Source organism: Lynx canadensis, chromosome B1, assembly GCF_007474595.2.
Source record: "Lynx canadensis isolate LIC74 chromosome B1, mLynCan4.pri.v2, whole genome shotgun sequence".
NCBI lineage: Eukaryota > Metazoa > Chordata > Mammalia > Carnivora > Felidae > Lynx > Lynx canadensis.
This window is the reverse complement of record NC_044306.2, coordinates 176077487-176094984: the sequence shown is the minus strand read 5'-3', so window position 1 is coordinate 176094984 and position 17498 is coordinate 176077487. Positions and strand designations below refer to the sequence as shown.

The 17498-nt window shown below is 35.4% G+C and overlaps 1 protein-coding gene across 1 annotated transcript in view; it reads right to left on the bottom strand.

Moving 5' to 3' along the window:
- ARAP2 (ArfGAP with RhoGAP domain, ankyrin repeat and PH domain 2) overlaps positions 1-17498 on the bottom strand; it is a 216413-nt gene that overhangs the window by 65197 nt on the left and 133718 nt on the right. The window contains 2 exon segments of the mRNA XM_032593080.1: positions 1718-1930; positions 6072-6235. Coding sequence (XP_032448971.1) covers positions 1718-1930; positions 6072-6235 — 377 coding nt within the window.

The following is a 17498-nucleotide window of genomic DNA, read 5'->3' as shown; positions in this document are numbered from 1 at the left end:
TTCTTTGCCTCAGTGCACAGGACCCAAGAGAGCTCTTCTATGAGGTCATCCAGAGAGTTGCGGTTTATCCTTGTCAGATCCAACATAGAGCACCTCTGACAAGTTAGGGTGAGCTATGTTAGATCTGAAAGCAAACGACTTTAAGGCTATTTGACCTAGCATCTAAAACCTTCTCCAAGTAAATTCTCAAAGAATTCTCATCCAAGTAAAAGGTGAACACATTGCTCTTTGACACTTGCTACTATTTACCAACTACCTACTCCTGGTAGACTGACAACAGTAAAGACATCTTTGTCTTAGAACTTGACAATTGAGCAAAAGTATACTTGCCTCAAATTTTTGATAACCGATTTTATAATAAAGACAAATTGTTAGTCCTTATAAAATAGAGATGCTATAAATAACTTCATAGTTATAAAATTATAATAAATCATGAAATAAAAATGAGAGTGGCAAAGTAATTGGGCTTAAAGTGATACATTATCTAATTCCATATTTTATATCCCAGATAATTATGCAATCAATTCTCTTTGTGATTAGAGTTGAACCTATTGATTTGAGAAATACCAGGAGGCAAATAAAAGTCTTCTGAATTGGTAGTTAAATTAGGAAAAGCTTTATTTTAGCAACAGTACAACTCCCTTCTTGCTGACACTAATAAGGGTCATTCTTGGGAGAATTTTTCAAACTGTGGATGTTTTATGACATCACTTCAACATTAATCCCTTAATAATATATCATATTTATGTGTGAGATTAAACAAATACTTTCACTGAAAAAGTCTATTTCTCAACAGAGGCATATCATATAGTCAAATTCAAAGGTCACTTTCCCAAAAAATCTTGAAACGCATTAAATGTACAGTAGAAATATATTAGTAAATTATGGTCAAAATTTCAATGATAATTTTTAAATTTTTTTAATTGAAAAAAATGATCGAAAATCATTTTGAAAGTATTGTAGATATACATGAAATGTTTGTGGTTTGATATAAAGGATTATATATAAATTATAGGTATGGGGGACAAAGACTACAAAATAAGATATAAAAATGAAAATAGTTCTATTAGAAAGATGGGATGAAAGGTAATGTTTACATTTAAAAGCCTTCATTGTTGTAATGTTTTTGTAAAAGGAGTTATTTTGAATTAATAGATGTAAATGTAGGTTTTACTGAATCAATTTGACCCAAGTGATTTAATAAACTACTTTTCTAGAGTCATTTCTTAAATAGGTTCTTACAGTATAGCAAAGGCTTTTCTTCTTCTTTTTTTCTATTTTATTGAAGGGGAAATGAAGAAAGAGTTTAAAAGCTATTGTTATGTACCCTACAGAGGTAGAATGAATGATAAAGGGAAGCCAAAGAGCCATATAGGGAAATCATATAAAACCAATCTTATATTAAACCGTTCATTTTAATCTTAATGAGAAATTAATAGCATACACGGACTTAACCGTAACACTTTCAAAGTTAAAGCAAAGCAAACACTAAGAAATCTGCAAACGAAGAATTACTTTAACATACTACTTAGCAATTATTACTATAAATTTCTTTTGAGGTAGATATAAACAACTATGGATATCTACACAATATCTGTTCTAAGCCCTTAGGTACACTGTTCCTTTCAATTAAATTTGCAGATTAGCAAAGATTTCAAAAATATAATTATTAGTTTAGAAGGCAAGCATTTATTATGTTCCATATTATATGTATTACCTAAAGCAGAGATCCAATATGGATAGAGCTCCTTAGTAAGAAGTGCATCATCAATGTCGGAGAGAAAATTTTTCAACACGCCTGTCACATCTTCAAGCTGATGTTTTCCAGCCCTCAATTTAAAGCTCCTTGCGTCCTTTTTGAAACTCTCCAGGAGTTCGCTTATATGCAAAGGATCACCATTCTTTTGATAGATATATTTGCATCCTAAACCTTTGGTTAAAAAAAAAAAAAAGTTACATATATGAAGTCTAAAATCAAAATCTACTTTTATGGCTTAGAAATATAGACTTTTGTGTTGGGACATTGAGCCAGACAAAGTCATTATCCAAGAGTTGATATAAACATGCATGAGGGGAAAAAGGTCCCCCACCCCCTAATTTTAGTACTTAAAATGATGAACAAACTTCTCAGCTTTTAGCAAGCTTTTAACAAGCCCCTGTCCAGCCCTTCCCCCTTCATGGTATCTTCAAATGTTCTTTTACCACAGGTGTCCGATCTTTACTTTACCTCCCAGAATTCAAGCCTGTCCCCAGTTTCACTGATAAAAGTGAGGCGCTCTAGTATAAATTTTCTTAGCCCTTTGCACTCATATTTGTATATTAATTTCTGTCTGTTCCCACTTTCACCTTCTTCTGGATGAGGAGTTGAATCATCTCCTTTTCAAAGTTACTGATTCACCAGGTGTCCCATATAAAATAAGAGGATGAGGAGCAGAGAGGAGTGAGGATAATGATGATGATACAAACAAAATTTTAAAGTGCTCCCTTGCCCCTCCCAGGTCTCTGGATCTCTCTTCCTTCCAAACCCCAGCTGACTTTCCTATATTTATTCTTCCTACCATCTCATGCCCCTGTTCATCCTTCAACCATAATCTTGCTTCTGTGCAGCTGTTGGGACCACCTTCATCAAGAATATCAACAACATCCTATTTTTAGGTGCTTTTCTGTTTTTATCTAATGAGAATCCCCTGCAGTGTATGACACTCCAAATGAATCCCTGCTAAAATTCTTTTAATGTTATAGCTTTCATGACATTATAATCTCCTAGCTCTCCCCCCATTCCTCTATGACTACTCGTCCAGTCCTCTATTTATTCTACCATCTAGTATTTACTAAGGATTCCATAAATCCAGCCTCAATTCTCTTCTCTTTTCTACTCCCCTACAAAATTCTGTGGGTGAACCCACCCAACTTCATCAGTTTAACTACCACATACACATTTTCACCCAGGTTTTCATTTCTAGGATTTCAAACACACACACATACACTTTATATACAGATACTTTATAAATATACCTGCAACACACACCATTTTGATGAATAAGTCAAAATAATCTGAAGAATGAAGTCTCCTGCCCCATTCACTACTTCACCTGTTAATCTCACTATGGTCTTTATCTTGTCTCTGGCATCTCAATACATGGCACTTCCTTCTCCTCAGTCCTTTATAAGTCAGAATTTTTCTTTTTCGCTTACAATATTAAAAAGTCACATATATTTTTCATCACAGCCTTGCTCTCAAACTGTCCCCTTCTTTCTATCCCATGTCCTGTTATTTTTTTGCACTCAGTTCCTCACTACATTGTCACAGCTCCCTGCCCCTATTCTTGTGTAGTCCTCCAGTCCATCTCAACACTGATAATACCTGATCTGAGATACAGGTCTGTTGGTGTCACCAACATGCTTAAAAATCTAGATATTGCCCTCTCACTGCCTAGAGGACAAGTTTGAGGATTTATTATAATATTTAAGACTACATGAATAGGCTTAACCCTCCTGCCTCTCATCTACTGTTTTCTCATGCTAAGCTCTGGTCACAATACAAAGTTCCCTCAATAGACAACTTCTCTCATGACTCCATACGTGAGCATACACTGATCCTCCTCATAGAATCCCGATTCCCTTCTTGTCCTAACTAGCTCCTATTTTCTGTTAAGACTTATGGTAAGCACATCTCACCCATGAAGCTCTCCTTGTACCAACTCCTGAAGCTCTCTACCACAGAATTTTGTATACTTGAGATATAACTGCCTAGTTGTTTAAACGTCTTTGATTCACAAATCTGTAAAAAGCTAGAGGGTAAGGTTCATGTCTTACTCTCTGTGTACAGTAACTCTACCATGACTGGAACTTAGGAAGCATTCAATAAATGATCATTTAATGTAAGAGTAAGCAACATCTACAAAAACAAAAACCTGTGACTAAGTTTTTGACCTTAAGTTATATCCCTCGTTGAATGAATTTCTAAAAGCTAGTACTCAAATATATTAACTGCACGCATAATTTTGTTTACATAAATTAAAATAATTCCCAAGAACTACTATAACTCATTAAAAAAAAATTAAACTCTAAAAATTTGACTGTGAACCGGTTCTGTTCAAAATCTTGACACCATGAACACAAAAAAACTGGCCTTCAGATTTTAATACAAAGGTCAGGAAGTTCAAAATAATTGTGACTTGTAAAGTCTTTGAGTCAACCATCTTCATTCTATTAATCACTGGGCATTTTCTAAGTGTGTATCATATCTTCCCTACTATACATGCTGGTAACATCAGGGTTTCCCCCATATTCTGCTCATTAAAACAAAACAAAACACAGTGTTTCATCGGCTTTATACTTTAATATGCAAGTTAATGTACCTTGTGCCAGAGTTACAAAGTAGTTTTAATGTATAAAATTTAGTTGAAAACAATCTAATGCTTAATGATTTTAAATTCAAAGAAACACCACAAAGAAACTTCTGATTTCCCAAGAGAAACCTTAAATTGGATACACTGGAGCTAGAATTATTTTAATCATTTCACAGCTTAAGAAAGACCTTATGCCATTATGAAACTAACATGATGTGAAAATTCCCAATGAGGTTTTGCTCTTGCTAAAACATAGTACGTGTGCAATTCATTTATACCAATGAAATTCAAGTGTGCTAATACTGAATGACTAACGAATGAAGATGATAACCTTCTTCCTCCCCCATTTTCAAATAAACAGATGACTACCACTGATAAGGAAAATACGGACACAGTATCACAGGAAGGGATTTCATAGAGTAACAGCCACATAATGTGACTGCATACATATTTACAGTAGGTATATAATTCAAAGATACGGAATTCAAACACAGTGAATCTGATTAATGATACTTGAATTATATATGAAATAAGCAAAATACTTAAAATGGCACTCTCTCCAGAAGAAGATAGATTAATATACACATATTATAAATTTAATTTCTAAAAATTATTTTCTTCATAGCCTTGGTTATTTCTAACGTTTTACTCATAGCAGTTTGTTGTCAGTTCTCATTACTGAAACCTATGATTCACGGCTTTGTCTTTAACTTTTTACTCCCACTGCTGTACTTCCAGTACCAAGATCAATGGCTGGCACACAACAGACAATAAATAAGTAACAAACTAATAACACAATGTTTTACTGCAGCTCTGTCACTGATTACACCTTCTTTTCAAATTAAAAACACCCAAGGACACTTCTAATATTAAGAGAACAAAAAAAAAAAAGTTAATTACCTTCCCAAATACAAGATCAATCATTTTACTCTTTTCCAAACTTGTAATCTAAATCAATGGCACTTACCTACAGATTAAAAGGTAGAAAACATTTTTATATTTAAAATATAGTTCACAATCTTCTACCTTTTAGAGTACTGATGAAATATGTAACAAAGAAGGAATCTGAGGAATTCATATTTGAAAATAAACATGAAGAATCAAGGAATACTTTACTATCATAACATATTATTTTAAAATGAAGTTAGCCCATGTGTATGTCAACCAATTGTTTTTACTTGCAAACTATTCATAAAACTCTGTTAAGATCAAGTCAAAACTATTAGAATAACCATGATTCTTAATATAAACATGTGACTAATAGCACGCTGAATGAAATAAATACATACACATACTTTGAATGCTTGTCAACAGCAACAAAAAATTCCTTCACGTATTTTCCCACAGTTTACCACTTCCAAAAACATGTTTAGGCGACCCACTGCATTCCCTTAGACTTTACAGTAACCCTTGTAACCTCTGAAAAATAAAGTCTTCAATCTATTTTTAATATACATTTTATAATATAGATTCTTTCAGTATGGCATTTAAATTTTTTACGCATGTAAAAGAAGAAAATGGTAAAAGTACATTGTGTAATTTAAATTTTACTGGGAGAAGGAATGGCATTTGGCTGAATGGTGATGATGTTTTTATTTTTCACTGATGTACTTTCAAATATAAAGAGCTCTAATGCAGTCCAGTGGCGGAACCACTTAAAAAACTCTAAGAATGATACCATGAGTTCTGGGGATTGAATAAAAACTTTGCAATACTTACCATACTGTGTAACAAATGCTATACAGCTGTTCACAATAATGGGAACGTCATTTTTGCTGAGCTGCTGATCTTGTAATGCATTACCATCTGTACCTGCTGCTTTTTCAATTGCAGTATGCCAGACTGTGAAATCCAACTTGGTATGCCCATGGATGTATAATGTTCTGTAAAGTTTAAAGCATTTCAAATTACAATTTTTTCTAAAATTTTGACTTCTAGACAGAGTATCTTTAAATCCATATAAATGTGATCTTGCCTCATCCATGAGAAGAAAACTCTCCATCTACAATTAGCTTCCATTTGATCTCTTTATCTGTACAGTGATATCTCTCCATGAAGTGCAGGAAAGTTCTCTCAATACATGGTCTCACCTCCCTTCATTTTCTGACCCGCTTTATTTTGTTTCTGAATAAGTGGATTGAAACTACTCTGGCAAGCATCATGGGTGACTAGATTTTATGGCTACTTTTTTTAAGATTTTAGAACTGTTGATGATTTCACTTCTTAAAAAAGAAAAAAAAATACATTATGTTTTTTATAATATAATTCTTTCCAGATTTTCCTCCTATCTTTCTGGTTACTCAATTTCTACACAAGCTCATTTCCTCTTTTGAACCTCAGTGCACTCACAAGAACTCTAAGGACTCTGCAGAGACTCATCATTCAGGCCAATGGTTTCACCCCTCGCTTAGAGACAGTAACTCCCAAATCCCTATCAACAGATTATAACTTTATCTCACAGATCATATCTCCATGTGACTGAAAAGAGCATGAAGTAGTCAAGAGAGTAGAAAATGTAATCACTACCCAACCTCAAATTTTCACTCTGCACTTATTTCCTTTGTGACCTTGGACAAGTTATCAACCTTCTTTGGGCCTCAGTTTCATTAGTGACAAAATGAGGATAATAATAGTACCTACCTCAAGACTCAGCGAATGTAATATTAATAACTAAGTAAACAATAATACTAATTAATATTAATTTTTGGACACCCTCATCTTACTATGTCACAATTATCTTGAACCTTTTTCCTTCCTCATATCAGACTGGTACTATAATCCTCCACTTATCCCACTAGAAATATGGGATTAATTAATGTTAGATTGGTTCTGCCTCCCCCCAAACCACATTACTGCCACATGAATTCTGTTGATTTCCATTCCTGGATATATTTACTCTACCTTCTCTTCATTCTGACATTGTCTGATTTCAAGTTTTTACAATGCTTCTTAAGGTCACTAAAATGCTTCCTAATAAGTTTCCTTTCCTACTTCTCCATGTCTCTAATACTCACTCCTCAGGGCTTCCAGGACAATCTAATATGCAAAACTAATCTCCCTCAAGACTGGGAGGTGTAACTGATCCACCTAATACACAGACACAGGAAGTTAGGCAAAATAAGAAGACAAAGGAATATGTTCCTAACAAAAGAACAAAGCAAAATCTCAGAAAAAGAACTAAATGAAAGAGAGATAAGCAGTCCACCAGATAAGAGTTCAAAGTAGTGGTCACATCACTAAACCAGCTTTTTGCACGCCATATTAACAGGGGCTCTTTGAGTGGAAAGGCAAAGACCAAAAGTGACAAAGACAGGAAAGGATCTGGGAAAATCTCCAGAAACACAACAACACAGGTAATACAATGGAAATAATACATATCCATCAATAATCACCGTCAGTGTAAATGGACTAAACCCTCCAATCCAAAGACATAGGGTATCAGAACAGATAAAAAAAAAAAATACCCCATCTTATACTGCCTAGAAGAGACTCACTTTGGACTTAAAGACACCAGCATATGGAAAGTAAGGGGATGGAGAAACATTTATCACACAAACAGATGTCAAAAGAAAGCTGGAGTAGCAATAGTTACTTACACTGGACAAACTAGACTTTAAAACAAAGACTGTAACAAGAGATAAAGAGGGGCACTACATCATAATAAAGGGGACAATCCAACAAGAAGATCTAACAATTGTAAATATTGTGTCCCCAATGTGGAGTACCCAAATATATAAAACAATAACTAACATAAAGGAAGTGACAGTAATATAACAATATAGGGACTTTAATACCTCACTTACAACAACTGACAGATAATCTAAACAGAAAATAAACAAGGAAACAATGGCTTTGAATTACACTGGACCTAGAGGACTCAAAATGATGCTCATAAAGATGTTCACTAAAAATCAAAGGAAGACTGAATGAACACAGTTAGAACTTCAATGAAGAGATGGAAAATATAAAAAAAAAAAATTGATCAGAGCTGAATAATAAGTGAAATAAAAAGTACTAGAAGGAATCAACACACTAAATGATGCAGAAAGAATGGATCAATGCAGGAGAGTGGAAGACCAGGGAATGAAAAGCATGCAATCAGAACAGCAAAAAGAAAAAGTAATTTGATAAATGAGCAGAGCTTAAGGGACCGCTGGGACAACATCAAGTACACAATCACTTGAATCAAAGGGGTCCCAGAAGTAGGGGGAAAAAAAAAAAAAAAAAAAAAAAAAAAAAAGAGCCAAAGGGACAGGAAACCTATTTGAAGAAATAATGCCTGAAAACTTTCCCAACCTGGTAAAGGAAAAAGACATCCAAGGCCAGGAACAGAAATTCCAAAATAACATGAACTCAAAGAGACCCATGGCAAGATACATTATAACTAGTGTCAAGAATTAAAGAGAGGAGGGGCGCCTGGGTGGCGCAGTCGGTTAAGCGTCCGACTTCAGCCAGGTCACCATCTCGCGGTCCGTGAGTTCGAGCCCCGCGTCAGGCTCTGGGCTGATGGCTCAGAGCCTGGAGCTGTTTCCGATTCTGTGTCTCCCTCTCTCTCTGCCCCTCCCCCCGTCATGCTCTGTCTCTCTCTGTCCCAAAAATAAATAAACGCTGAAAAAAAAATTTAAAAAAAGAATTAAAGAGAGGATCTTAAAAGCAGCAAGAGAAAACAACATTTTACATGCCATGGGAATCTCCCTCCAGGACTATCAGCTATTTTTATTATTTTTTTTAATTTATGTTTTTTATTTGAGAGAGAGCAAGCATGAGCTGGGAGCAGCGGGGGATGAGGAGAGAAAGAGGGAGGGAGGAGGAGGGGGGCAAGGGGGAGGGGGAGAGGGAAGGAGGGGGAAAGGGGGGAGAGGGGGGAGGGGAGGAGGGAGGAGGAGAGCGAGGGAGGAGAGGGGGAGGAGGGAGACAGGGGGAGGATGGGGAGGAGAGGGGGAGAGAGAGAGAATCATAAGCAGGTTCCATGGCTCCATGTTTAGCTCAGAGCCCAAGCAGGGCTGGATCCCACAACCCTGGGATCATGACCTAAGCCAAAATCAAGTCAGACAATCAACTGAGCCACCCAGGCGCCCCATCAGCTAATTTATAACAGAAATTTACATAAGGGAGTCATGAGGGAATAACATGATACATCAAAGGCTGAAAGGAAAAAAAAAAATACAACCAGAATACTCTACACCCAGCAATATTATCATCTGAATTAAAGGAGAGGTAAGTTCCCAGATAAGCAAAAGCCTAAAGGAGTTCATCAAAACCAATCAGCCTTATAAGAAATGTTATAGGGGCTTCTTTAAATAAAAGAAAAGGCCATAACTAGATACTAAACACTATGAAAGAAAAAAAAATCAATGGTAATGGTAAACATAGAATAAAGTAGATCAACAACCTACATAGCTAGAACGTATCTATGTAGGTTGTTGAATGTAGGTTAAAGGACAAAAGTAGTAAATTATCTAGGACTACACACTTAGTCAAAGGATACACAAAATAATTACGTGGCAAATGTAATTTGCACATTTACGTGCAAATGTGATGTCAAAAACATAAAATGTATCAGGAGGGGGCAGTTAAAATGCAGTGCTTTAGAACATCCTTGAACTTAAATGACTATTAACTTAAACCAAACTACTATACACTAAAGATATTCTATATGAACCTCAAGGAAACCACAAACTAAATATCTGTAACGATGTACAAAAATTAAGGAAAAAGGAATACAAACTGAACACTAAGGAATGTCATCTCATCATAAGGGAAGAGAGCAAAAGAAGAAGGAACACAGAAAACTACAAAAACCCACAAAACAACAAAAAACCCAGGAAAACAATCAACAAAATGGCCATTTAGGTACATATCTATCAATAATTACTTCAAATGTAAAAGAACTAAATATTCCCTATCAACAGACAAAGAGGGACAGTGAGTGGATTATTAAAAGACCTATAGATACTGTTGCCTATAAGAGACTCACTTCAGATCTAAAGGACACACAAAGTGAAGGATGGAAAAAGACATTCCATGCAAATGGAAATAAAAAGAAAGCTGGAGTAGCAATACTTACATTAGACAAACAGACCTTAAAACAAACAAAAAAGTAATAGGGGATAGAGAAAAAACATCACATAATGATAATAGTTCAATTCAACAAAAGGATGTACACTTTTAAAGATCCGTGCACCCACATATGGACATCTAAGTGTAAAAAGCAAATATTAAGACATAAAGGAGAAACTGACAGTAATAAATTGACAGTACTACATTGACAGTTATAATAATAGTAAGGGACTTTAACACTCCCACATACCTCAATGGATATATCATCCAGAGTAAGATCAATAAGATACATAGGCCTTACACAACATATTACAGAAGATGTACCTAACAGATATACACATGAGGATTAAGAAGGGTACTTGTGATGAGCACTGGCTATGGTCTGGAAGTGCTGAATCACTGAATTCTACTTCTGACAATCAATACTGAACTGTATATTAATTAAAATCTAAATAATAAAAACATAAATATATACAGGAATTCCACTCAAAAACAGAATAAATATTCTTTTCAAGTGCACATGGGACATTCTTTCGAACAGATCCATGTTAGGCTATAAAACAAGTCTCAATAAATTTAAGAAGACAACTCATTTCAGACACTTTTCCAACCACAGTGGTATTAAAAACTAGAAGTCAATTACAACATGCGAAGTGGCTAAACAACACACAGAGGCTAAACAACATGCTACCTAAACAACCAGGAGTAATGATGAAATCAAAGAGGAAACTAAAAAAAATACATGGAGACAAATAAAAATATAAACACCAACAGTAAAAAATCTGTAACCTGCACCAAAAGCCGTTATAAGAGGGTAGTTTCTAGCAATACAGGCCTACCTCAAGAAATAAGAAAAAAATCTCAAGTAAGCAATCTAACTTTACACCTAAAGGAACTAGAAACACGAGAATAAACAAAGCCCACTATTAGTAAAAAGAAGGAAATGATAAAGATCAGAATGGAAATAAATGATATAAAAACTAAAAAGACAAAAAAAATCAATAAAACTAAGAGTCAGTTCTTTGAAAAGATAAACATTAATAAACCTTTAGCCAGACTCATCAAGAAAAAAAAAGCAGGAGGACCCAAATAAATACAATCAGAAATGAAAGAGAAGTTACAACAGATAACATAGAAATACAAAGGTTTATAAGAGGACTACTACGCAAATGATATGCCAACAAATTGGAAAACCTAGAAAAAGGATAAATTCCCAGAAATGTACAATCTCCAAGACTAAAGAAGAAACAGAAATTTGAACAGGACCCATTAGTAGTAACAAAACTTAACCTCAGTAATCAAAAAACTCCCAACAAAAAAAGTCCAAGACCAAATGGTTTCACAGGTGAATTCTACCAACATTTAAAAAAAAAAGAGTTATATACATATCCTTTGCAAATTATTCCAAAAAAGGAAAAACAAAAATTAAGAGGAATACTTCCAATTCATTCCACAAGGCCCGAATATCGTTATCAACTTTGATGACGAAACTGATGCAAAATCCTCAACAAAATATTATAAAACTGAATTTAAATATAATTCAAAGGATCATTCACCATGATCAAATAGGACTTTATTCCAGGTATGCACGGACAGTTTGATATCTGCAAATCAATCAATGGGACACACATTAACAAATGGTAAGAATGCAAAAAATAACAATCATCTCTATAAATGCAGAAAAAAGCAATTGACAAAATTCAACATGCATTAAAGATAATACCTCAATATAAGGCTATATTAACAAACCAAGCTAGCATCCTACTCAATGGTGAAAAGATAAAACCTTTTCCTCTAATACAAGGAACAAGAATTCTGCACCACTTTTATTCAAATCGTATTAGAAGCCATTGCCATAGCAATCAGATGAGAAAAAGAAAGAAAAAGCATCTAAATCAAAGAAAAGAAGTAAAACTGTCACCATCTATAGAGACATGATTCTATGGAAGAAACCCTAAGACTCCACCAAAAAAAAAAAAAATAGAATAAATTAGTAAAATTGAGAGATCTGGAATTTCTATACAGAAATCTGTGCATTCTATACACTAATAATGAACCATGAGGAAAAGAATGAAGAAAACAATACCATTTACAATTGCATCATAAAATAATAAAATACCTAAGAATAATTTAAGCAAGTGAAAGACCTGTATTTTTAAAACTCTAAGACACTGATGAAAGAAACCAAATATGAAATGAATAAAGGAAAAGATACTATGCTCAAAGATTGAAAGCATACTATTACAATGTTCATTACTATACACATCAATCTACAGATTTAATGCAATCCTTATCATAATACCAACAAGCATTTTTCACAGATTTAGAAAAAAAACCCTAAAATTTATATGGGCCCCAAAAGACCTTGAATAGCAAAAGCAATCTTGAGAAGAACAAAACTAGAAGTATCACACTCCTTACATTCTAACTATTCTAAAGCTACAGTAATCAAAATAGTAAGATACAGGCATTAAAAATACACACGGATCGGGGCGCCTGGGTGGCGCAGTCGGTTGAGCGTCCGACTTCAGCCAGGTCACGATCTCGCGGTCCGTGAGTGCAAGCCCCGCATCGGGCTCTGGGCTGATGCTCAGAGCCTGGAGCCTGTTTCCGATTCTGTGTCTCCCTCTCTCTCTGCCCCTTCCCCGTTCATGCTCTGTCTCTCCTCTGTCCCAAAAAAATAAATAAATGTGAAAAAAAAAATTTAAAAAAAAAAAAAAAATACACACGGATCAATGAAACAGATAGAGAGTCCAGAAATAAACCCATGTTTATATAATTAATAATCTTCAATAAAGAAGGCAAAAACATGCAACAGAGCTCTTTGATAAATGGTATGGGAAAACTAATGCAGAAGCATGACACTGGAGTTCACTTTCTCTACACCATAAACAAAACACAAAAAAAGCTCAAAATAGACTTAAGGATTAAATCTAAGACCAGAAAGCAGAAAACTAATACCAAAAGAAAAAAAGTAAGCTTTTGGATAATGGTCATAGTAGTATATCTTTGGATCTGTCTCCTCAGGCAAGCTGCAAAAAAGCAAAAATAAACAGGAATACTTCAAACTAAAAAGTTTTGTACAGCAAAGGAAACCATCAGAAAATGAAGATAACCTGCAAATTATATAACCAACAGGGGTTAATATCCACACAACTCAAGTGGTGGAAAAACAAAAATGCAAACAATCCAATTAAAAACCTGGCATGGACCTGAATAGACATTTCTTTAAAAAAAAAAAAAAATTAACGTTTATTATGAGACACAGAGAGAGACAAAGCATGAGCATGGAGGGGCAGAGAGAGGAGACACAGAATCTGAAGCAGGCTCCAGGCTCTGAGCTGTCAGCACAGAGCCCGACGTGGGCTCGAACCCACAAAGCACGAGATCACGACCTGAGCCGAAGTCGGGACACTCAAGCCGACTAAGCCACCCAGGCGCCCCAATGAGTAGACATTTCTACAAAGAAATTAGTCAGATACGCCAACAGACACATGAAAGATGTTCAAACATCACTCATCATCAGGGAAATGCAAATCAAAACCACAATGAGATACCACCTCACGTGTGTCAGAATGGAAAAGTATCAAAGAAAGAGAGAATAGCAAGTGCTGATGAGGATACAAAAAAAAAAGGAACCTCATGTACATCTGATAGGAATGTAAAACAGTGCAGCCACTATGGAAAACAGTATGGAGATTCCTCACAAATAAAAAACAGAAATGCCACACAAGTCCAGCAATTTCACTTCTGGGCATTTATCTGAAAGACAAAAAAAGAAAAAAAAAAGAAAAAAACACAAGAAAGAAAACACTAATTCAAACAGACATACGCATTTCTATGTTCACTGCAGCATTGTTTAGAAGAGCAAGTTATGGAAGCAACCCAAGTGCCATCAACAGATGAAGGGATAAAGAAGCAGTGTATATATATATGCAATGAAACATTACTCAGCCATAAAGAAAGAATTTGTGACAACATTGAGTGGATCTAGATGGTATTGGCTAAGTGAAACATGTCAGAGAAACGACAAATTATCGTATGATTTCACTTATATGGGGGATCTAAGAAACAAAACAAACAGAAACTGACTTCCTAGATATAATGATACAATGCATAATCTAGTGGTTGCCAGAGAGAAGGGTGAAGGGATGGGCACAACAGTGGAAGGGTACAAACTAAGTACAAGTAAGAGGTATGAAACTTTCAGTTAAAGTAAATAAGAACATGGGGATACCATGTACAGCACAGGGACTATACTGAAATGTAATAATCTTAGAAGGTGACAAATGGTAGACTGAAGGTGGTGATCACTTCACAATATATAAAATTTGAATTACTATGGTATACCTGAAACTAACATTACCTATCATTTACACTTCAATTAAAAAATCTAAAATAAATTGACAAATGCAAAGCCAATAGCATCATTTCCTCATCATTTCCCTTTCTACAGCTCTGGAATTTTTCATGACTAAGGGGTCTTCATATCTGGCCCATATGTTTCCCCTCCAACTCTTCCATTCCTCCTACACTAAAAGACACACTTTAAAAACTTCATATCGTATTACAATAAATATTTCCTGCTCTTGGCTGGCTACTCCCATCCTCCCTGAACTGTACTCCAGGAAACCCTCCCTGACACTCTATGCTTAATGTCCCCAATACTTAGTACATGTGTCCCTTCCTAATTCTGAATAGCTGTATTTGCCCTCTATTATACTATCTGTTCTGTGTGTAAATGTTTTTGCTGTTAGATCCAAACTTTGCACAGGCAAGCAAGGAAGAAAGCATTTTGGATTTCTGGTCATAGCATAGTGCACAGCATTTAGTGGTACATAATAGTTTTAAATCCTATTGCTAGATATAAAATTTGAATTGAAACACAAGTTAAAGTAATCACTGATGTATTTAAAACTATTTAATCTCGATTTCAACTCTGATGGGGCTCCTTTGGACTCAACCTAAAGAGAAAGAAATGAGGTGCATAAACACTAGGTTATTCTTTTCTTTTATTGGGGGTGGGAGGTCATCTTTTACATTCCTGATAATTCACTGGTCCTAATTTAAAAAGCAAATAAAAGTCCTTTCTTTCCTCCAGTTTCTTTTCTATAAACGTTTCTCTAAGAAGATAAAGTTACCAGTACCTTATACATACTTCTCACATCTTCTGAACTTGCTATAACTACTATTTCTTCCCTGACATCTGTGTCTATTGTTTCTATGTTCCACAGCACCACAGCAGCCACGACCTCCTATTTCTATAATTTTCTTTTTGAAGAAACCAGACACTTGCTGTTATATTGCTGACATGCTTTATTTAGCCTTTTCGTTTACCTTACATCATCTTTAGCTCAATAGTATTCTATTGCTGGGTGTATTTGTCTAACTGAAACTATCTAAAATTGGGTAAATTCCCTGAGAATATCAAGCCAATACATTATGTAGACAATTGAAATTATGATTTGCTAACTTCAAGAGTTTAGGTCAGGGCACCTGGGTAGCTCATTTGTTGAGCGTCCAACTTTGGCTCAGGTCATGATCTCGAGGTCCGTGAGTTTGAGCCCTGTGTCGGGCCCTGTGCAGACAGCTCAGAGCCTGGAGCCTGCTTTGGATTCTGTGTCTCCCTCTCTCTCTGCCCCTCCCCCGCTCATGCTCTGTCTCTCTCACTTTCAAAAATGAATAAATGTTAAAAAAAAATTAAAAAGAGTTTAGGTAAGAGAGAACTTTAACTTTCGTGATTCATATTTAACTTTTTTTTTTTTTACTGATAATCAAACTCAAAATATTTACAAAATATTTGGTACTGTTTGCTTATAAACAAACAAAGTGCTGTGGGTGAGTTATTGCAAGCATCAAGGAAAGAAATCCAAAATGCAAACAACCCTCCTTCAATACAGTGTAATTCTGCCATCAACTGGTGCACATTTCAAACTTTAAATTTTCTTTCTAGTCAGAAGAAATCCCATGATGACGAGTTTTAGCCTGTCTCCTTGTGAACTAGTGAGGGTTAGAACAAGTAATGACAAGTTAGCTCCCAAGTCAACTTGTCAAAGACTGAATCCTAAAATACAGCATCTCGTGAAGTAGATGTGTGACATTTAATAGCATCAGTTCAACAACTTTTCTCTGTGATGCTAGCTAGACTCTGTGTACATGGAATGAAGCATCAAAGACATTTTCAACACAAATCCCGGCCGACTCTGTAATCCCAACTAATATCAAACATGTTTTACATTTCTAGGGATCCCAGAGGAATATTTCATTTACATCTTGAAAATCTGAAAAAGTTACTTTGAAGAACTCTATAATAGAGTTCTAACTGTCCATTCCTCAAACATAAATTTAATTTTTTTTTCAACGTTTTTTATTATTTTTGGGACAGAGAGAGACAGAGCATGAACGGGGGAGGGGCAGAGAGAGAGGGAGACACAGAATCGGAAACAGGCTCCAGGCTCCGAGCCATCAGCCCAGAGCCCGACGCGGGGCTCGAACTCACGGACCGCGAGATCGTTGACCTGGCTGAAGTCGGACGCTTAACCGACTGCGCCACCCAGGCGCCCCTCAAACATAAATTTAAGGGCATTTCAAGGTCATATAAAGAAACATTCCTATATCCTATAATGAATCAAGACAGTTCAGTAAGACCTATAAACCAAGTCCCAGGACTAATAAAAACAATTTTCTCAAAACCGCAATACAAAAGCCACAAAGTGTAGACTATCACATATGAGCCTGGTCTACTGCTAAAAACCAGACTGTCTTCACAAATAAAATCAATAAACTTAACTGTATAAAAAATAAATTCATTTACATAAATAATTTTAAACACAACTAAAAGGCAAACATGCCACACAGATATGACTGAACAATAGGGTATCTTACACATATACACTCTAATAAAAATAGTTAAGTCTTGTAGAATACATCAGCATTTTGTTTGGTCAAAACTAGTTTATTTTAGGGCGCCCAGGTGGCTAAGCATCCAACTCTCGATTTCAGCTCAGGTCATGATCTCACAATCCTGGGATCCAGCCCCATGTTGGGTTCCATGCTGGGCATTGAACCTGCTTAGTATTCTCTCTC